Source organism: Tamandua tetradactyla, chromosome 17 (assembly GCF_023851605.1).
Source record: "Tamandua tetradactyla isolate mTamTet1 chromosome 17, mTamTet1.pri, whole genome shotgun sequence".
NCBI lineage: Eukaryota > Metazoa > Chordata > Mammalia > Pilosa > Myrmecophagidae > Tamandua > Tamandua tetradactyla.
The window spans coordinates 14033285-14056138 of NC_135343.1; the positions used below are offsets into that span (position 1 = coordinate 14033285).

Sequence of the window (22854 nt, forward strand, 5' to 3'; positions counted from 1 at the left end):
CAGGGATATTTTCAGTCAAGCTGGCTTTGTGGAAATGTATACTTTGACAATGAGGACTTGGAAAATGGTTTCTTTAAAGCCACTATTCTCAAAAATTTTGGTTACAGGATCCCTTTACATTCTTAATAATTACTGAGGACCTCCAAGAGTTTAGTTTTATGTGGGTTATACTTATCAGTATTTACCATATTATATACTAAAGCTAGGAATTTTTTAAATATTTATTTAATTCATTTTAAAGTAATTATAATAAATTTATTACATATTAATATAAATAACATTTTTAAGAAAAAAATAACCATATTTTCAAAAAAAGTGAGACAAATGGCATTGTTTTACCTGGTTGCAAGTCTTTTCAATATCTGTCTATCAGAGAAAGCTGGATTCTCATATCTATTTCTGCATTCAATATCTTGTGCTATACTGTTCTGAAGCACACAAAGAGAATTCAAACTCACATAGATAATGTAGTTGGCAAAGGAAAGAGAATTTTAATAGACTTTTCAGATCACTGTGGAAGTTCTTCTTTGATACTACATAACTGAACAAGTGGTAGGTTCTTAAAAGTTAGTTTCAACATGGGAGCTGAAATCATATCAATAAACTTTTTTATTCTAGTACATTAAAATCCACAGTCTCATCTTCAGGGAAACACAAATCAAAACCACAGTGAAATACAACATCACACCTGCTAGGATGGCTATCATCAAAAAGACAGGTAAGAACAAATGTTAGCAAGGGTGTGGAGAAACCGGAACCTTCATACATTGCTGGTGGGACGGGAAACAGTATGGCCACTTTGGAAAACAGCCTGGCAATTCCTCAAAAAGTTAGACACAGAATTACCATAGGCTCCAGCAATTCCACTCCTAGGCATATACCCAAGAGAAATGAAAGTATGTGTCCATACAAAAATCTGCACACCAATGCTTACCAAGAATTGTTCATAATAACCAAAAGGTGAAAACAGGCCAAATATCCATCAGTTGATAAACAAATAAACATAATGTGGCATTATCCATTCAATGGAATAGTATTTAACTATAAAAAGGAATGAAGTACTGATATATGGTACAACATGGACAAACCTTTGAAAGAATCATGCTAAATGAAAGCCAGTCACAAAAAACGGTATGTGATTCCACTTATATGAAATGTCTAGATATGGCAAAGTTACAGATAAAGAAAATAGACTAGGGCGGGCCATGGTGGCTCAGCAGGTAAGAGTGCTTGCCTGCCATGCCCGAGGACCCGGGTTTGGTTCCCGGCGCCTGCCCATGTAAAAAAAAAAAAAGAAAATAGACTAGTACTAGTGGTTGTCTAGATTAGTGAGGCGAATGGGGAGTGATCATTTGGGGTGATGAAAATGTTCTAAAGTTGATCCTAGCAATGGTTGCACAACTCTGTGAGTACTCTAAAAACCATCACACTTTAAATGGTCATATACTTTAAATGGATGAATGGTAAAAAATGTGAATTTTATCTCTGGAAAGTTGCTACCAAAAAAGAAAACCCACTGATCTCTCAAATTTGGAATGGACCTTTTACCTATGCATGAGTCTGCAATATCATAAAATGGTCATTTAGAAAGTACTAGTTCACCGAGTTACTCGGATCTTCCAAATGTTGACAAATTTCATCCTAGACTACAAAAAAACACATTCATTAATTTCACCACCAATTGCATCTAAAAAATTGTTAAGTATTGTTCCAGTTTGCTAGCTTCCAGAACGCAATGTACCAGAAATGGAATGGCTTTTAAAAAGGCAAATTTAATAAGTTGCTAGTTTAGTTCTAAGGCCGAGATAATGTCCCGATTAAAGCAAGTCTATAGAAATGTCCAATCAAAGGTATCCAGGGAAAGATATCTTGGTTCAAGAAGGCCGATGAAGTTCAGGGTTTCTCTCTCAAGTGAGAAGGTACATGGCGAACACAGTCAGGGTTTCTCTCTCAGCTGGAAGGGCACATGGCAAACATGGCGTCATCTGCTAGCTTTCTCTCCTGGCTTCCAGCTTCATGAAGCTCCCCGGGAGGCATTTTCTTTCTTCATCTCCAAAGGTTGCTGGCTTGTGGACTCTGCTTCATAGTGCTGCAGCATCCTCTGCTCTCTCCAAATCTCTTTTCTCCAAAACGTTCCTCTTTTATAGGACTCCAATAAATCAGTCAAGACCTACCCAAATGGGTGGAGACATGTCGTCACCTAATCCAGCTTAACAACCACTCTTGACTAAATCACATCATCCAGGGAGATGATCTGACTACAGTTTCAAATATACAGTATTGAATAGGGATTATTATACCTTGATGAAATAGGATTTTGATTAAAACATGGCTTTTCTAAGGGCATACTTTCTTTCAAACCAGCACAAGTATTTTTAAGCATAACAGGAAGCTGTTATGCTCACTGTGACAAGTTTTCCAAATTTCTAATTTTTGCTTGAAATCTTGAATTTGATCATTGGCAACAAATACTGTTAATTGTTTTCCTTGAAGTGACAGACTCATCTTGTTCATTTTTGAGAAAATGTCTCTATATCCTCAGATCTGAACAACCATAGTTTGGCAGACATTCTTTCAAATAAAAAAATATTATTTTCATGAAAAAAGCCACCAGTTCAGCTCACAACTCATACAACTGCACAAATGCTTTTCCTCATGACAGTTGCCATGCTTCAGTATGGCACAAGTGCTTTGTGCGATTTTCTATTTCATCACAGAGAATATTAAAAAGACATGCACTTGAGGGTCTGGGTGTAACAAAATTCATAATTTTGATGACTTTGTCAAGGGCATTCTTAGGTGAAATAGGGTGTTTTATATTTTTGTTTTTGCTTTACTTTGAGTACGTGGTAATGAAGAGTACAATGCAGTAAAATGTGCTAGCTCTGCCTTTATGTGTGGCAAAGCACTAGAAGCCATACCCATCATTGCATCTGCACCACCAGTTCAAATGTCAGCACAGCGGAAAAAGGCAAATGATGTTTTAATATGATTGTAAAAACAGTTCTGATTTCTGGAACCCCCTGAAAGGATTTCAGAGACCTCCAGGGATCTATGGACCACACTTCACGATCCATTTTAAGAAACAGGTGTGCCTCTTGAAAAATCTTTGTTTGAAGACTTGGCAAGTAACTCACCTTTTTCTAAAGCTCGGTGTCTTCTACACATTAGGAGTAACAACCTTAACTACCTCATAAGTAGTGATGATAACTAAACAAGATATTGTACACCGCCTGATGTGTTCTCAATAAATACACATGGTTACTATAATCATGATTATATGTATGTTAGCCTGAACCACCCTAACTGGCCTTCTTCGCTGCCCTCAAAACTCAGCTGAAAGGACACAACCTCTGGCACGAGGTCACAGAGTGACCCAGTCCTCTATGGCAGCTGTAAGGCTGTCTGGACGTGGGAACAAACCTGGTGCTGGAAAGGAGCAGAGTTAGTCAAAGGTCTTAGAAACTGCAGGGAGGGTCAAACGTCAAAGAATTCTATCAGGCCATTTGTCAAGTTGTGAGGACAACGAGCCAGCGCTCTACAGAAAATGTGACAGCCCAAGGCAGTGAGCGGCCCATGGATAGAGGACTGGATCACGAACTAATGGTTAGAGCATAAACTCCACGAGAACTGGACCATGAACTAATGTTTAGACTACAAACTCCATGAGAGCAGGGATCTGGTCTGTTTAGTGCACTGAAGAGTGTCAAGTGCCTACAGCACGTGCATGTAATAGGTGCTCGATATTTGCTAAATTGCTCATCGTGTTCCACTGTGTCCTTGTGCCCAGCATTGGGGGAATCCAGTGTAGACCTCAGGGAAGCCACCCAGAAGCCCTTCCACGGCACCCCAGGCTGCACCGGTTCTGCTCCCACACCCTGCACCCCCTTTACAGAGGCACCACACCGTCACGCCCTTTCTTCATCAATGAGTCCCCTGCTCTTCCTCCTCCTACACAGAAAGCTCACAGAGGGCAAGGGCTGTCTCGGTTACGCCCCAGTGCTGCCTGGTACACGTCAATAATACAACTCAGTCTCTTTTTAAATGTAGTTTTAGTTCATATAAACTTACTAAATGGTAGTCCCTGATTTAACAGGACGTATCTTTTGAACGGCTATTCTGATCACCTGTGCCCTCCCCATCCATCTCCCATATTTCCCAAATTCAGAGTAAATGAAGGCTGAATTAAAGTTGCTTTCTCCAACATAGATATAAAGAACTAATCACCTACTGGAACCTAGAAGTACCTTGCCATCACACAAACAGCTTGAAGGAAAGACTCTTGGTGTTCTATAAGGCAGAATTCAGGCATGAATATCCCCTACAGGAGTGTTATAAATGGAGGTGAAGTGTATCTGAAATTCATACAGATAGTCCCTACCTTATAAACACCTGCCTTCCTGCAGCAACCATAAATACCGGTAAGCCCAAAGCCCCTGCTCTACCAGAACTACTGTCATCAATGAATAAGTTCTGATCAGGAGAACCACTTTGAGAAAACAGACAATGCATAAGTCAGGGTGTGCCCCCGTGGGAGCTCACAGCAGTACCTGGCAAGGGGCTGATGAAAAGGCGAGAATCAGTAATGGGTGGGAGTGGCTGGAATGGGAAAGTTTACGTTACACATAAATATTTCCACAATTAATCAAAAACAACAAAAAGAAAGAGCGACTAAAGAGCCATGACAGTTAAATGCAGTACATGATCCTTAATGGGATCTAATAAGGGCTGAGCAATAGCTCAAAAGGAATTCTTGGAACATATGAAAAAATGGAATATAGATTAGAAGCTTTATATCTATGCTAAATTTCTTGAATATGATAGATAACTGCACTTAAGGTGATCACTTAAGTGAATATCCTTGTTTGTAGGAAATGTACATGGCTCAGTTTTATGTGTTCAAGGATTATGTTGTATGCAGTCTACTGTCAAGTGTTCAGAAAACAGCCAGACAGCCAGACAGATTGATATAATAATGCAGCAAATGGGACAAAATATTAAAATTGGTGGACCTGGCTATGGGGAGGGGTATGCTGGAATTTTTTATATGGGATCTGAATTTGCCAATGTCCTCTAAGTTTGCAGTTTTATTTGAAAATTTTGAAATAAAAATTTGAAAAATAATCAGTAACAGATCCTCACAGCCACCCAATAATGCAGGTGCTATCATAATCCCTATTTTAAAGATGAGGAAACTCAGGCTTGGAGAAGGACGTGCCCAAGGTCACACAGCTGGACAGTGGTGGAATGAGGTGTGAGTCCAGAACTAGACACCTGAACACCGTGCTCTAGACCAAGGCTCAGCAAACTTTTTCTGTAAAGGGTCAGACAGTCAATATTTTTGGCTTTGTCGGCCCTATAGTCTCTATTGCAACTACAACTATTCACCTCTGCCATAACTGCGGGAAAGCAGGCCATACACAATCTGTAAAGGAATAAGCATGACTGTGCTCCAGTAAAAACTTCATGGGCACTGAACTTTGAACATCATATAATTTTCACACATCACAAAATATTATTCATCTTTTGACTTTCCCCCACCATCTAAGTGTAAAAACCATTCTTCACTCAAGTGCTGAAAAAAACTGGTCATAGCCCAGTTTGCGGACCCCTTCTCCAGACCACCACCCACCAAACCTCAGCAGAGGGCACAGATGACAAGTAGACAGCCTTGTTACACGATAATGTCAGAGACAAAGTGGGCCCATTACAACACTGTCTTTACTCAGGAAATGAAAAAAGAAAGCCATGCCTCTGAGGCTGGACCCACATGGCCCTTGGCTGCCAGGCACCCAGGACTCAAGGCAGCTCTTTGAGTACTGAGGTGAAAGGGCTTTTGTGAACTGCAGAGGAAACCACTCAACATTTCTAATCCTGCCACGAACCAACCCCTTTGGCTCTGCCCTTGCCCCCTATACACCAGGGCCAGAGGGAGCCTTTTAAAATTAAGGCAAATGACGTCTTCTGCTCAAAAGCCACATTTACATAAAAATCCAAAGTCCTTACCATTTTCTTAAAAGAAGATAATCAACAATAAATCTTTTTAGTTAGTGCATGTACAAGGCCCTACCTGTAATCACGCAGCCTCCACCCTTAGCCTCAATCTCTCACCATTCTCCCCTTACTCACCTCCTTGCTTTCCTCCGACCAAGCACTACCCAGGGGGTTGCACTCACTCTTCCTTGCGCCTGGACACTTTCCACCCGACAGCTCCGCGCGGCCACCTGCATCCTTCAACCTGTGCTCAGACGCCACCTCCTCGGAGAGGCCTCGCCTGACCACAGTGCCCGCGTGCACACGCTGTAAGCCCCTTGTCCAGCTTTCCTTCTTCAGAGCACTTGTCCCCATCTGTTATACGGCAAGCAGAGAGTTTCTGTCCTTAAAGAACTTTTAGGCTAAAGGGAAGCTAAGGCATATACTCATAAGCAACCTCAAGTCAAGATAGAGAGTGAGAAGGGGCCTAAAACAGGGGAACAATAAATAAACAAGGAAGTTTCCCTTCCAGTGGAGGGTGTGGGCTTTATTCTCTCATTGGATCCTTTTGCGGGGCATCCCCCACCCAACTGATGAGGGCACAGGTCCAACGGGAGCAGTCAGTTACCATCCAGGCTCATCCCAGATCCCCTGGCTCAGGTGTGGGTTCTTTCCACCACATCCTTTTCCTCTTGAAATTGCTTGCCTGAGAGACTGATGCCAGCCTCAATTACATATTCCCCTTCATCAGTTCAGTCAACATTTCAAAAGGTGAGCAGCGATTCATAGCCGAATAGGGCCATTTAAACGTACAGAACTACACCAAACACTCTAATAGAACGCACCAGTTCATAAGTTAATGAATTCAAACAGAAATGCTCTGTCTCTTGCAAAACATGCCTGATTCATGTGCTCAACCCAAATGAACTATCTGGGCCCTTTTCTTAGCCATTTGTTGGCTCCACCTTTTAAATCCTTGTACTCCTTCAAACATACCGCCAAAACATATCATGCCTAAAATGGTACGGTTCGGGGTGATCGGAAAGTATTGGTAACAAATAGTGCTGATGGTAGTACAACATTGTGAATATAATTAACAACTCTATATTCTTGAAAGCGGTTAAAATGCAAAATGTCATGTTGTATACATGTTACCAAAATACAAATTAAAACAAAAACAAAAACATCAGTATGGATTCTGATGATTGCACAGCTCTGTCAGTACACTAAAAGCCACTCAATTGTACATTATAAAGATAAATTCTACGGTATGTGAAATATATCTCCATAAAGCTGTTGTATTTTTTTAATGGGGTCTTCAAATATTTACTATAAAATTTTATTATTAATATTAATATTCTATTCATTATTGATTGGATTATTATGGTGGTTATTATTAATAAAGAAAAATGGTGACCTTTCATCCATGTTTTACAGGGAAATTTGGCAGTATCTATAAAAAAGCTTTAAAAGCATACCTTTTTTTTTATATGGACAGGCACCAGGAATCAAACCCAGGTCCTCTGGCATGGCAGGTGAGAACTCTGCCTGCTGAGCCACCATGGCCCGCCCAAAGCATACTCCTTTTGATCCAGCTGTTTTTCCACTTTGGAATTATCCTACATTCTAACAATATACATTCACACCAATTTGCAAAGAAATAGGAAAAAGCTGCACCACTGTTTGCATTATTGAAAAACTCAAGTCAAACTATCCAATCCTCAGCAGAGCAGAGTGGAGATGCAAGAATCAGATCCCAGGTCACCATTTACCCATTACATGGATTTGGACATATTACTTAACCATCTACATCTCAGTCATAAAATGGGGATAGTAACAATACTACTTCATAGGATCGTTAGGAGACTCAGATGTCAAAATACATGCAAATACTTAAGTGCCTAGTATATATCAAGTATCCAATAAATATTGACTATACAGCCATTACTATTATCTATAAGGCAGACACTTGTTCATGAATTACAGCCCATCCATGCAATGGAATAGTGTTCTAGTTTGCTAGCTGCTGGAATGCAACACACCAGAGATGGACTGGCTTTCAGTAAAAGGGGATTTATTTAGTTGACGTATAGTTCTTCAGAGGAAAGGTAGCTAACTTTCAACTGAGGTTCTTTCTTATGCGGGAAGGCACAGGGAGATCTCTGCTGGCCTTCTCTCCAGGCCTCTGGGTTCCAACAACTTTCCCCAGGGTGATTCCTTTCTGCATCGCCAAAGGTCTGGGCTGAGCTGCGAGTGCTGAGATGAGGTATGCCAAGCTGCTTGGGTGGTGCTACTTTGACTCTCTCATTTAAGCACCAGCCAATTAAATCAAACATCATTCATTGCAGCAGGCACGCCTCCTAGCCAACTGCCGATGTAATCAACAACAGATGAGGTTCACATGCCACTGGCTCATGTCCACAGCAATAGAACTAAGCACGTTCACTTGGCCAAGTAGACACCTGAATCTAACTACCACAAATAGTATATAGATATTAAAAAGAATGAGGAAGATTTTATATTGACTGATATGGAAAGAGTTTCAAGATGTATTGTTAAATGAAAAAAAGCAAATTGCTGAACAAGATTATAGTACAATTCCAGTTAATTATTTTTAAAAGAGTCTACATATATTTACATATATGCAGGTATATGTTTACATATAGGTATGTATTATATATGTGTGTGTGTGTGTATATGTATGTATGCTTATACGTGCATAGAAAATTTCTGGGAGGATATCCAGAAACTGAGGATTGAGGAGAGAGAGAACTTCACTTTTCCCTTCACAACACTTTTTCTCTAATAAGCAAACTTTTCATTTTAACAAATAAAAATAAGGTTGAAAACAACTTGCTTACTAAAAGGGAGAGAAAACACTTCAGTTTGAGAAAAGGCATTGACAAAAGAAAGTTTCCGCTGCCACAAGATACTACCTCACACCCACTAGAAAGCTACTATTGAAAAAACAAAAATAACAAGTATTGATGAGGATATGGAGAAACAGGATCCTCGTTTGGTGGTGGTGGGAATGTAAACAGGTGCAGACACTGTGGGAGACAATTCAGTGGTTCCTTAGAGTTAAACACAGAACTACCATAGGACCCAGGAATTCCACTTCTAGGTATGGGCCAAAAAAAAATTGAAAGCAGGAACTTGAACAGATATTTGTATACTGACGTTCATCGCAGTATTATTTACAATAGCCAAAAGGTGGACGCAAACAAAGTGTCCATCAACAGATGAATGCATAAACAAAATGTGGTATATATATATGCAATGAACTATTATTCAGCCGTATAAAGTAACGGAATTCGATACACGCTACAACATGGATGAAACTTGAAGACACTAGCTTGAGTGAAATGACCCAAAAGCAAAAGAGCAGATAGTGTATGATTTCACTTATGTGAAATAACTAAAATACACAAATTCACAGAGACAGAAAAGTAGGATAGAGTTACAAAGAGGTACAGTGAGTTAATGCATCAAGGATACACCTTTACCTATTTGGAACAAAGGAAAAATTTTAGTAATGGTAGTGAGGGCACCGTGAATTTGATTAATGTTACTGAATTGTATGGGCAGTGTTTGAGACTGGAAATTTTTGTTGCACACACTACAATTAAGAAAAAGAGAGAGGCTAAAAAGACGATGACAATGAAATGCAACACATGATCTTGTACTAGATCTGATAATGGAGGAGAAAATGCCCTTAAGTATATTATTTGGACCACTGAAAAACTGGAATATGGACTGTATGCTTTATATCAATGTTAAGTTTCTTGAACTTGATAGCAGTACTTAAGGTAGACATGAGTGTCCTTGTTCTCAGGCAATGTACATGTATGTGTTAAGTGTTAGAGGAGTATGATGCACGCAACCTACTCTCAAATGTGTAGAAAACAGATAGATGATAGAACACATGTGGCAAAATGCTAATAGTTGGGGTGCAGGAGTGGTTCAGTGGTAGAATGTTCGCCTGCCACCCATGTTCAATTCCCAGACCATGCACCTCAAAAAAAATAGCTAATAGTTGATATATCTACGTGTCTAAGTGGAGGATATGTTAGAGTTCTATATATTGGTTTTGCAGTATCTTTTCAACTTTCTTGTAAGTTCGAAATAATTTAAAAATAATAGGTTAAAAAAAAGTTTCCATTGAATTCTAAAATTGGCAGCAGACAGAAAAACCCTGAATACAAATTAAAAGAAACAGTCCACCATGAAAGAACAGAATTTATCTGAGGTTCTGGGTGATGGTCAATCCTATCAGAGATCTATTAATTACTGACTTCTCAAAATATCCAGCTTATCTGCAGAGTAAAAATACTGAGACTTTCATCTTCAGTTTCAAATACTGCTTTTTATTTTCAAAGTACTGAAAAGCCTATTTGATTTATATAATATAGAAGTGAAAAGCAATAGAAATGATATAAATGATTTTTACATTTCCATCATCTGGTGTTTCATTTTGATTATTTAATATTTTTAACTTGGGCTTAAAATAACACTACAAGAAATTTAAGTATTTTTAAATCTCCCCAAATTCTCACCACCATAACACAAGGCAACACAAATTACAGATCAAAATTCCAATATGAAACAAATTTTAGAAATAATTTCTAAAGAACAAAGATTACAATTACAGCACGATTTTGTGTGCTGAAGAGATATAAAACTCAAAAGAGAACACGTCATCTGCTGAGATCATTAGGGGACAGGAGTCCAGAGGCAAAAAGGGTCCAAAAAAGAAGGGACAACTTCTTTATATCTGACCTATCTTTCAGAAGTCAAAACACGTCAAAGACAGCCAGCAAAGACCATCTTTTTATGAAACAGGCAGCAAGGCTCAGTAATTTTAAAGGATGACTATGTTGGGCAGGCCACCATGGCTCAGCAGGCAGAGTTCTCACCTGCCATGCCTGAGACCCAGGTTCGATTCCCGGTGCCTGTCCATGCATTAAAAAAAAAAAAAAAAAAAAAGATGACTATGTCTCTGCATTAAAATGCCAAAAAGAACAGTAATCTCCTTGGCAGCATCAGAATAATACTTAGATGTCTCTGGAAGGAATACTGCCTGAAAATCAGTAGTTCATCTTAAATCAATCAGATAAAACACTAAGAACATCATACTTCTAAGATTAATTAGCTACTAGAACTGTTTGTCAAGGAAGGTTGAGAATATGTGTACTATTCACCACAGATCTTTAACAGAAGAGAAATGAGATGAAATGGTTTTAGTCATACAGTAAGGAAAATGGTATAAAATCCTTTTCCCCCTGACCCTCTAAAGATCCCTTTTCTGGAGTCTTCTCCACACAATACCCCCAAAATGGGAAGTAGATCCTGTTGAAAAGAGCTGGATTCACTACATGTGGGCCAAGGCGGTCAACTGAGAGGGACCGAGTGGCCGTGGGCCCTACCAATGCTTCATTCAATAAACATCTCATCCTCTTTCCCTAGTAATGGCAGTTGAGCCATCAACAATATAATGAAAATGCATATATTTCACCCAAATCCTATCACTTCTCACCATCGCCATTGCTACCTCCTAGATGAAGCCCACAATTTCTCACTTGACAGATTTCACTGCATCTGCTGTTGTCCCTTGCATTACTCAGGGTTCTCCAGAGAAAGAACCAACAGGATATATATACATATATATATATATATATATATATATATACACACACACACACACACACGCACACACGCACACACACATACAGAGAGAGAGGGAAAGAGAGAGACTGATTTAGTATAAGGAATTGGCTCGTGACCATGGAAGCTGGCAAATCCAAACTCTATTAGAGCAGGCTGCAAGCTGGAAACTCAGATAAAGGTGATGCTGAAGTCCTTAGCCCAAATTCCCCTGAGAAAATTGACTGGCCGGAAAATTCTGGCAAGCGCCAATGGTGAAATTGAGTCCAAATTGCTCTTCTCACCTCTGAAATACTGGGTTCTGGCTTTTAAGGCCTCCAACTGATTGGAGGAGAAGGGTAGAGTCAATCAACTGATTATAGGTGCAAATCCCATCTTCAAAATGCATCTTCACAGAAACTAGAGGGCCAGGGCTTGATGAAACGACCAGACACCATCACCTAGCCAAGCTGAGAAATGAAATTAACCATCACAGTCCCTCAGCTCATTCACTACCCAGTGGCCAGCGATGTTTTTAAAACAACTCAAATCATTACCTCTCCTCTGCTAAAATCTTCCAAGGGCTTTGCGTCACATTTGGAATAAAATGCAAATCCTTCCCATGGCCCATATGGCCCTGCCTGATGGGCACCTGCCTCCTTGCAAACCTCTTCTCCCACTCTCCCAGCCTTGGACCAAATGCAATCCACAAGGGCCTTCCTTCCATTCTGCAGACAAGCAAAGCTCATGCCCCTGTCAAGGCCCCTTCCCTCCCTCTCCCCAAGGCAGGCTCCTTCTCATCATTCAGGTCCGGATTCATCACACACCCCCACACTCTGCCCAAAGGCGCAGCCCCACGCCCCTGCCCTGCTACATTCCACCCCCTAACCCTGCATTATTTTTCTTTCACTGTATGAAATCCTTATTGATTTGCTCACTTCTTCGCTGTTTGTCTCCCCCAGCACCACCAACAGTCTGCTGCCTCCGTGAGAGGAGAAATCCTGTCTTATTTACATCTAATCTGCAGTGCTGGCACAGGTAGCTGGCACAATTATAGAAGCTCATTAAATAGTGAATGAATGATTAAGATTTGCTATTATTTTTTAATCATTATGTATTTTTCTCAAGGAATAGATACAAGAGCACAGCTACTATCCTCTGGGAAATACCAATTTTTTTTTTTAATGGGATGGTAAATTAGAGGACAAAATATTTGTAACTTGTATCATAAACAAAAGATTAATTTCTTAATATATATTTTTAAAAGATTCAAAGTTAGAAATTTATTGAGGTATAAGTAACTCACAAAAAAAGAAGGCATAAATGATTCCTAGGTATCTATAAAAGTGTACAATCTTACTCAAAATAAGACAAATTAAAACTACCAGATACCATTTTTCACCTTTCAATCTTATAAAGATCAAAAAATACTTGTTGAATATAAAGAAACATGCTTTAAGTAGGCTTAACCTATCCTTTTCAGGGTTAAGTTTCATATGAACAAACCCCAGGATTGGGAGCTCAGCCTGTTGCTTTGGTTGTCTCCATTGCTTGTGAGAGTATCAAGAATTCTCCATTTAGGGAAGCTGAATTTTCCCCCTTTCTCATCACTACCCTAAAGAGACTTTGCAATTACTTTTTTATTCACTGTTCAAATCACTCTGAGATTTATTGGGGCATCACTCTAGACAAACCTACAAAATCTTATGCCCTACTCAAGCTTCCATGTATTTATGTTCAATCAAGCTGTCAATATAAGTTATATTAAGAACTGCACTGTTCAAAATACAAATTTTGTACCAAATAAACATTTTTTGCTTTAGTCTCACACATAAATTAAAATTTTAAAATATTAATTGCCATCTATTTTCATCACCTTGCAGTATTGACATTCCTTTGTTCTTCCTCATGCAAAAATATTTTTAAATTTGTATATTTAGTCACTATCATTATACACCCTAGGCACTTCTAGATTATAGCATCTCAGTCTTTATAATCTATCTTTCTTTCTGGTTTTATTTGTGCCCCCAGCCCTCCTCCCTCTATCATTCTCAATTCAGCTTCATTCAGTGTTCTAACATTATTGTATTACAGTGAGGTTGTATTGTGCTATCCATTTCTGAATTTTTACAATCAATCCTGTTGCACAATCTGTACCCCTTCAGTTTCAATTACCCAATATCTTACCCTAGCTCAGATGTGGTCTCTCTCACTCAGCCAACACAACAAGCAAACTCACCACCCTCCCCCCTCTCTACGTGGGACATGACTTCCAGGGGTGTGGACCTTCCTGGCAACATGGAACAGAAATCCTAGAATGAGCTGGGACTCAGCATCAAGGAATTGAAAAAGCTTCTGGACAAAAAGAGGGAAGAGTGAAATGAAACAAAATAAAGTGTCAATGGCTGAGAGATTCCAGAGTCGAGAGGTTATCCTGGAGGTTATTCTTTTGCGTTAAATAGATATCACCTTGTTAGTTAAGATGTAATGGAGAGGCTGGAGGGAACTGTCTGAAAATGTAGAGCTGTGTTCCAGTAGCCATGTTTCTTGAAGATAATTGTATAATGATATAGCTTTCACAATGTGACTGTATGATTGTGAAAATCTTGTGTCTGATGCTCCTTTTATCTACCTTATTGACAAATTAGTAAAAAAATAAATAATGGGGAAACAAATGTTAAAATAAATTTATTTTATTTTAGATTGAAATGCTAGGCATCAATGAAAGGGCAGGGTAAGGGGTATGGTAGGTATGAATTTTTTTCTATTTTCTTTTTATTTCTTTTTCTGAATTGATGCAAATGTTCTAAGAAATGATCATGATGATGAATATACAACTATGTGATGATATTGTGAATTATTGATTATATATGTAGAACGGAATGATCATATGTTAAGAATGTTTGGGTTTGTTGTTACAATTTTTAAAAATTTAAAATTAATAATGCAAAAAAACATGCTTTGCTGGTGGGAATCTAAGTTGGTACAAAATTTGGAGAGCAACTTGGAATTATCTATGAAAATCACAAGTGCCAGAGAGGGCTAGACAGAGCAGTTATAGAGGGTGGGCACTGGAGGCCAATCCCATGGTCACCAGCCACATTCTCAAACAATTAGGTCTACATCCTAAGTGGCAATTTGTTGATGCCTACGGAGTGGATCCTGAACTCCGTAGCCTGGTACCAAGACCAGTCTGAGCAGATTAAAGTATGAAGTATTCAGAACAGAAGAAGAGGCAAAAAAAAAAAAGCTTCAAAGGATATTGTACCATCAGCATATTTCATGAAACAAACATACAATCATGCCTGTGGAACAAGCAGACTGACCATGCTACTGCTAAAATACAGACAAGGAAACAAGTGCACTTTGAATTGGGGTCAACCTCGAAAAAAAATCTGGGAAGACTATGTGTCAATTAGCCCTCATGAGAGAGTCCAGTATCTGGGCAACTGTGGTCCGTTGTAGTTACTTCCAAGCCCAGAGCCCATGAAGGCCATACCAAAGTACCAAGGATAGATGAAAAAGATCTTCTTTTATAGCATTAATTTAGAGAGATGGAAAGTTCCATGAATTAGATGGATTGAAACCATTTGCACTTAACCATGGGAAAACCAGCGATGAAATTTTATTAGAGGATGCAATAAAAGTTTGCAAAAAGTTTATGGACCATAACCCAGAGGAATTAAGATTTAACACGGTTACTCTTTCTGCAGCACAGTTTGTCAATAACGGAAACATCAATTTTTTAAATATTTTCATCAACTTTACTCTTAAACTTTATTTTAAGTTAAACTTTAACTTAAAAAAAAAATTAAAGTACACATGCCCTTGGACTCAATGATTTAGCTTCCAGGAATGTATGCTATGGCTATACTTGCATAAAAAGCAAAATAATCCATATACAAGGTTCTTCACTACAGTATTTCCTATAGACAAGGAACAATATAAAAGTCCGGCAATATAGGACAACCATCCAACGGAATACTATGCACCTGAAAGAAAAACAATCGGGCAGCTCTTTATAGATTCTCTATGGAACCATGCCAGTGATATGTTGGTTAGGTCGAAAGCAAATTTCAGGACAGTGTGCATTGCACTGTTTCTGTTTTGGTTTGTAAATATTTATGGATATACTTGTAAATGCACAGAATGTCTCTGAAATGACACACAAAATACTAATATACATTTCACCACAATTTAAAGTTAATTTAAAAATACCAGTAACTGTGATTACATCTTGGAGAACAACTGAGTAGTTAGGAAACGGAGAGAGGCTACCTTTTATAGCTTTTGGATTTTGTACCATTATTCGATTATTAACCATCCAAAGCAAATCAACTTAAAAATCATCATCATACTCAAAAAGTTTTTTAAATAACTGATTTGGAATGCCTTTCAAGATTTCCTCCAAAATTTCAGTGGTTAATGTAAAGAACCACGTTCTTACCTGTATTCCTTTTGCACAATAAGTGCGTGATAAATAATGGTCCCTTGATTTAACAGACTCTTCTGATTCTAGCATAAAATCCTGTCCTCATAATCAAAGGATTCTGGCACCTGATCCTCACTGCTGTACCCCAAAGAGCTCTTTAATCTATGCAACAGATACTCCTGGAAGGTTACATCCTGAAATGTAATATGAGAAGCAAATCTTTAGACAGGCTCCACGCCTGCAGCAGAACCTGGGGGGCACCTAGACGTCATTGCTGCTGCTGGCCAGGCCCTTGCCTGCACTGCCAGCTCTGTGGACACGGGCGGGGCTGGGGGACACCTGGCCCACCAAGCAGCACCTCGCCACGGCTCCTCCAGCCAACTTCCTGGGTGGGTCTGAGGAAGGTATTCTCTCCCTCCTGCCCCTCCTGTGGATCCACTTGCAAAAATCAAAGTGGATGACTGGAAAACCTACGGGAAGTTTTACATATGACAAAGCAGGCTGCAATGCAGAGACCTGTGACTACTTCCTTAGCTACCCGATCACAGGGGCTGGTGTGGAATCTGAGCTAAGCAGAGACACCAGTTGGCTGGGTAGCAGGCGGATTCTCTCCAGACAAGAAAATGGGTGCTGACGATGTCATGGCCTGTGTTCACCACGATGACAATGGCCGGGTCCATATACAGCTCTTCTAGAATATAGGCCAGTAGGCCAAGGAGTTTCGGAGAAATCCTGCCAGAGATGAAAGAGTCTCTGAAAACAACTGCGTCACCTGCAGATTTGAATGCCCTGTGAATATTCTAGAGATGAAACAATTGTTGATCTGCATTTGAGCTGGTATCATCTGTTTGCTTGGGGTGGAGCCATTTAGGGTTCTATCACTCGGCATGATATAAACTCTCCACTGGCTTCAGAGTATGTTGTCAGTACTTAAAAGTATGAAGCCATTTTTATGCCATCAGCTGCCTAGTCAGACCTTCTCCTTTATGTTTTGTTTTGCTTCTCCCTGTTGCTCTGAACTTCACCTTATTGAGGGAAACCCCCTAACCTAATCTTTTGGTGCAAAGCCAAAAGATTAAATGGACTGGACAGTCTCTAGTATAAATACATTTTAAGGAAAATTCCGTATAATTTTAGATCCTATGATTTTTTTAAAAAACAAAGAACAAAACTCATATGATTTTGGCTTCTGGGAAGAAAGGGAAGCTTCTTTTTTAGTCAAAGACGTTTGTTTAATAATGACCTCATTCTTTTGGAAACTACTTGAAACTTTTCAAAACACTTTCACATATATCTTCTTACTGGAGCTTCACAACATCTCTTGAGTTAGTTTGATGAAAATCATTATTGCAGTTTTATAGAATGGGATTTGAGACCCACAAAGCTGCCTTTTATGACCCACACACACACTTAGGTGTGTGGCCCAGGTCACTTGGCCAAATAACACATAACAAGGGATAACATGTCTCCAAGCCACCTTTACTCTTCCTCCAATAGCACAAGAGAGTTACTATGAGTATTACTAGAAAGAACCTCAGTGGATGTCACTAGTTCACAGAGACCCTCTGAAGGAGAACAATGTTCAAATTCTTATAAAACATAAGGCTTTGGGATATTTATACAGCTGATGGGGAGAATGGGGGAGGTTGCAATTATATGAAAATGTTTTGTATTTATTTGAAATTTCTTCTCAGTGAGTAGATGGGAGAAAACTGTTTTTTTTTTTGGATGTCTGGAAAGGTTAGAAACAGAACTCTGAATGTTGCAGAATGAAATTATATTGACGATTAAAAAAATGGGAATTCTTAGTAGTTAGAATTTGGACCTGTCTACCAATGTATTTTGTAAAGTAAGGCACAAAATTCTCTTGTGACTAATTCTCTTGTCAAAATGAGAAGACAATGTTGAATTTGATTAAATATGGATTATAACAGACAAATATCTTAATAAAAATTGAAGTCACTTTAATAATAAAAAATAAACATTTATTTGCCAGTCTAATCTTTTTTTTTTATTAAACTACCACACTACGCATGGTGCTATATATGCCAAATAAGCAGGTACCAATAAGCAACTCCTCAAGAAGTTCAGGAGGAAATATCACATCTACTGGGGTAGTCAGAAAAGGCTTCAAAAGAGAAATAAAATCTGAGCTGGGTTTGATGGATGATCCAATTTCAACAGGAAAGGACTGCACCGTGGTTCAGGGACGAGTGAGCAGGCCAGTGTGGGTGAAAGCAGCCTGGAGGCGGCAGAGAATTCTCATGGCTTAATCAGTCCCCAACACCTGGATTCTTCTGATGCCTTGGATTAATTCTGAGTCTTCCTAATATCTCCCAGAGTTGCTGTTTCTTCTCCACTCTCATGACCACAAAGCAATCCAATTCGCTACCGCTGTAAAGATCTCCAAACTTATCCTCTTGCTTCCAGTCTCCCTCCTCCCCACCCCCGCTCCAATTCATGGGGCATATCTCACCACATTTACTACTTATATGCAAAACCCACTCACCCAAACCCCACAAAACCGCCAAGGCGAACCACTGCCTGCAAAACAAAATGATTCTCCCTCGCATCTGAGGCCTTCTACCATCTGTTCTCTAGCCACCTCTCATTCTATCACTGCATGCACGCACTCCCTAAACAATATATAAACTTCATGTCTGTGCCCATGCTATTCCTCTTACCTGGAAAATTCTCATTTTTTTCCCCAGGGAAGGGCGCACATAGTTGTGCAGTTTGGCAGCCCCTGCCAGTGTTACACAGTGGACAACCTCCACAACCTTTCAATGACGGCTTACTTCCATCCTCCCTGACCTTGAAGGCCAACCCAAAGCAATTCACTTCTCAGTTGATCTATTGTGCCTCTAATTCCTACATCACCAGCCTGACATCTTTTCTGTACCAAAAACAAAAATTACAATATTTGAAACATGGACAGTGCCTTGAACACAGCAGAAACTCAAAAGATGCTTCAAATTCTAATGGGGTAAGTCAAGAAAGGGAGGTTGTGCTGAAACTGTAAAAAGCCTTAAAGGCCAAGAAAGAAGTCTTGATGACTTTATTTGATGGATGCCAGATAAGGTCAAATGATTAAAAGGGTGTTTTAGAAAAACTAATTTCAGCAACTTCAAGCAGGCAGTGCTTGAGAAACTATACCATCAGGAAATCCAGTTAGTAGGCTACTCAAAGTGCCAGGTTCAGTGCCCTCTCCATTGGAGGACTCTGGGGGCTCCCACAAGATTATGCAGCATGCTCAGCCATTCAGCCATTCTTTAGCTTATCTGTTTGGGATTATAGATACTGTTTTTCACATACCTTCATTTCAAGAGTGAAGTCTAAAATTGGGCCATTAAGCCAAGAAAACCATGCTTTTGCCTAAGATATCTGAGTATCTAAGGAGACAGTTTTGACTTCACTAATTATAAACATACATAAAATACATATACACAAATTAAGCATTACTCTTATCCTCTTCCCTCACTTCTTTTACTATCTCCCTCTTTTCCATTTCTCTTCCCTTTTTGTTTCTTCTCTTCCTTTCTTTCCCCCAAATTACTATTCATCTCTCCAAATTCTTTCCAAATACTTTTATATTAATGATCTCCAGACTCCCCCCTTCTCCCAAAACTCCCTCTCTCTTCATATACTCTTTTAGCCAACTTCCCTAAAAATCTGTACCAATAAGTCATTTCCCCTGTTTCCTTTGCTAATGTTGTTCCAATCTTCACTAACTGTAGAATTGTACAACTACAACTGATTCATTTCAAGGCCAGTCATTTGGGCGCATTTTTATATGGCCTTCTAAAATTACCAAGGGTACTTACGTATTTAGATACATATTTATATACCAAATACATAATTCTTATCCGTACATTGAAAACTCAGTTAAAACCTAATACACTATGCTGAGATAAATTAATAATACAGTGGTATATGGGAAAAATACACCTAATGTAAACTATGGATTAGTTAACAGTAATGTTTTAATATTCTTTCATCAATTATAAGCAAGTTACCATGACAAAACAAAAGTGTCAACAATAGGGGGATAGAGGGGAACAGCGTACTTTTTACATGACTTTTCTGTAAACCTACAACTTCTCTAGTGAAAAAAATAACAGTAATTTTTTAAAACATTATGCTAAGTGAAAGAAAAAAGTTCATGCAGCTAAATTTGAAAGTCTCCTTTAAATCAATCCCTGAATTATGATATTTCAATGAGAAACTCAAGAAAGTATAAGACATGAAATATCTCAATGAATCTGCTGAAAATTCCATATGTTGAATGACTATACGATTTTAGGGGGAAAATGTTAGACATAAGCATAAAATTAGATGACTACTTGTTCTAAAAATGTTTTTTAAAACCCTATCATTTTGTCATCCATCACAAGCCTATTTTTTTTAGGTTCTATGGAACTTGTCTAAAATTTTTTAATTAAAAACATCTAACAAAAAAAATAATACACTAAATAAAATGAGTTTCCTGATGAATTTCTTTTCAAAGCAGCTACCTTGGATTTCATTTCAAGATTGCATATCAGTAACAGGTTCTGTGGTATTAGACAATTTTATTTACTTCTTAGGTTTATATAAAAATCTTTTCTCCCCAAAGGAAGAATATAATGTGGAAGCAATCCACTGCAGTATCAGGGCATACAGCTCCATTCCTAACAAGCACATACCTAGCAGGAAAAGACAACAGGGTGCAATCTTAAATATAAATGAATGAATGGAAAGGGAATCTTCAAAAAGTATCAAAGGTTAAAATAGAGCAGACTATAGGATTTGGCTTTTGTCCTTTGGAAGGCTGTGTCCCTTGAAAGTTCAACTTTACTCTGCTTATTCCTCTCACCAAATAATGCAAAATAAATTCACTACTCCTAAAAGCAGAAATATGGCATCATCATTGAAAGGTAAGCATGGTTTTAAGCAAGATTAAAATAGCTTCCTTTCATCCATGTAAAGTAAAAAGAAAACACATAAAACTACCTACATACCATTTCTGGATTTAGGGCAGGTTAGATTTTTCTCCTTTCCCAAAACAAGGGGTTTTTCCCCACCATATGAAAGACCCCTCCGAAGGCCACAGTGAAGGTCTGGTACCAAACGATGGACAAGTGCTTTGCTAACTCCATATTTTATAGGAAATGAAGGGAGCAAAGGGCACACACATCCATTACTTCGAGTCTATCGGTACATTAATCTCCTTTATAATATAACAATTCCATTACAGCACATAGTATGCCCTGTGGCCGTGTAGGCAGTGTATAACCGATCACATCGAACCACAACAAGACTTCAGCTTTTCAAACACCACCAAAAATAGGCAAATAATTCAAACTGCTCTTAGCTCAAGGTTAGATTGTTGAATAAGAACAATAAAAGCCTCGAGAAATCAAATTAGCCGGTCGCTATCTGCTCAAAAGTAAACTACACAGAGGCACAGCCACATGCACGCAATGAGCACCACTGAATTATACATCTGAATGTGGTTAAAAGGGCAAATTTCAGCGTGTATGCATGTTACTAGCATAGAAACAAAAAAATAAAACCACGGGAATGTACAACACAGTGAACCCTAATGAAAACTACGAACCATAGTTGATAGTATAATTACACTAATGTTGTTTCAGCAATTTTAACCAAGGTACCGCACTAATGCAGTGTCAGTAATAGAGAAAGCTGCGTGGGAGGGAGGTATATGGGAACACTATGTTTTCTGCATGATTTTCCTGTAACCCTACAACTTCTCTACGAAAGAAAAAAAAAAGTAAACTACGAAGATGGAAGATTTGTCTCCCTCTATCCGCGCCTCCCTAGTCCTGCTAATTTCACCCTCAAGGGAGAGGCGTCTAAAGTGCGGGTTAGATCCGACTTGGCCCAGGCAATGGGGGTGAAAGGTGGAGAGCCACCCGTCCCTCAGCTGGCCGCGCCTTGGGCCTCTCTGGCCCCGAACCCAACTGGGTTCTGCCGCCAAGAGCCTGACAGGACGGAGACTAGACGGACGGACGGGACGGACAGACGCGACAGGACGAACGGGACGGGCAAAGAAGCAGTGCGTCCTACCCGGAGGGCTCCCTCCCAGGGCCGGCGGAGTACCTGCTCCGGTCATCCAGGCTGCGGTTGTCGGCGGCCGCAGCGCGCCAGTCGGGCAGCGTGCTGGCGCACAGCACCACCATGGACACGATCACGAACACCACCGACACGCTGGCCAGGATTTGCGCGGCCAGCGACGACGTGGGCTCCTCGAAGGTCCGCCGCATGCGCTCCAGCCAGCGCTTGGAGGGGGCCGCCTCGGAGCCCCCCGGCCGCGCCTCGTCGCGGCCCAGCGCGCCCGGCTCGTCGGCGGAGTAGAAGGTGTAGGTGTCGGACATGCGGTCGTCGAGGCGGCGCTGGCAGCAGTACTCGAGGTGCGCGCCCTCCAGGCCCCAGTAGATCATCTCGTTGTAGAAGGAGAGCTCGCACATCCGCGGCGCGAAGCGCAGCTTGCCGTGGCCGCGCACGTAGAGGAGGATGAAGCCGAAGGCCTCCGAGTGCCGGTCGAAGAAGTACTCGTTGCGCTCGCGGTCGTAGTCGTCGCACACCTCGAGCACGTCGCGCTCCGAGCGGCAGCCGTGCAGCCGGCTCACCCGGCGCAGCGGGAAGTCCTTCAGCAGCTCCCGGGACAGCGAGTACCGGGCGCCGCCCACGTTCAGCACCACCGAGGCCGCCCCGCTGCGCCCGAAGGTCATGGCTGGCCACTGTGGGGCCCCTTGGCCCGAGGGCGCCGCTGGCCCCCGGCCGCCGCGCGGGGCCTGCCTGCT

General features: G+C 40.2%; 1 protein-coding gene and 1 pseudogene across 2 annotated transcripts in view; one reads left to right on the forward strand and one right to left on the reverse strand.

The window, feature by feature from the left end:
- LOC143661644 (ubiquitin carboxyl-terminal hydrolase isozyme L3-like) overlaps window positions 1-17018 on the forward strand; it is a 57447-nt pseudogene extending 40429 nt beyond the window's left edge.
- Window positions 1-22854, reverse strand: part of KCNG3 (potassium voltage-gated channel modifier subfamily G member 3) — a 110264-nt gene that overhangs the window by 58789 nt on the left and 28621 nt on the right. Inside the window, exon 1 of one of the 2 annotated variants that reach the window (XM_077135085.1) lies at window positions 22151-22782. The exons of the other annotated variant lie outside the window; for it this stretch is intronic. Coding sequence (XP_076991200.1) covers window positions 22151-22782 — 632 coding nt within the window. Of the gene's footprint in view, window positions 1-22150; window positions 22783-22854 lie in introns of those variants that run through there. 2 annotated transcript variants of the gene reach the window in all.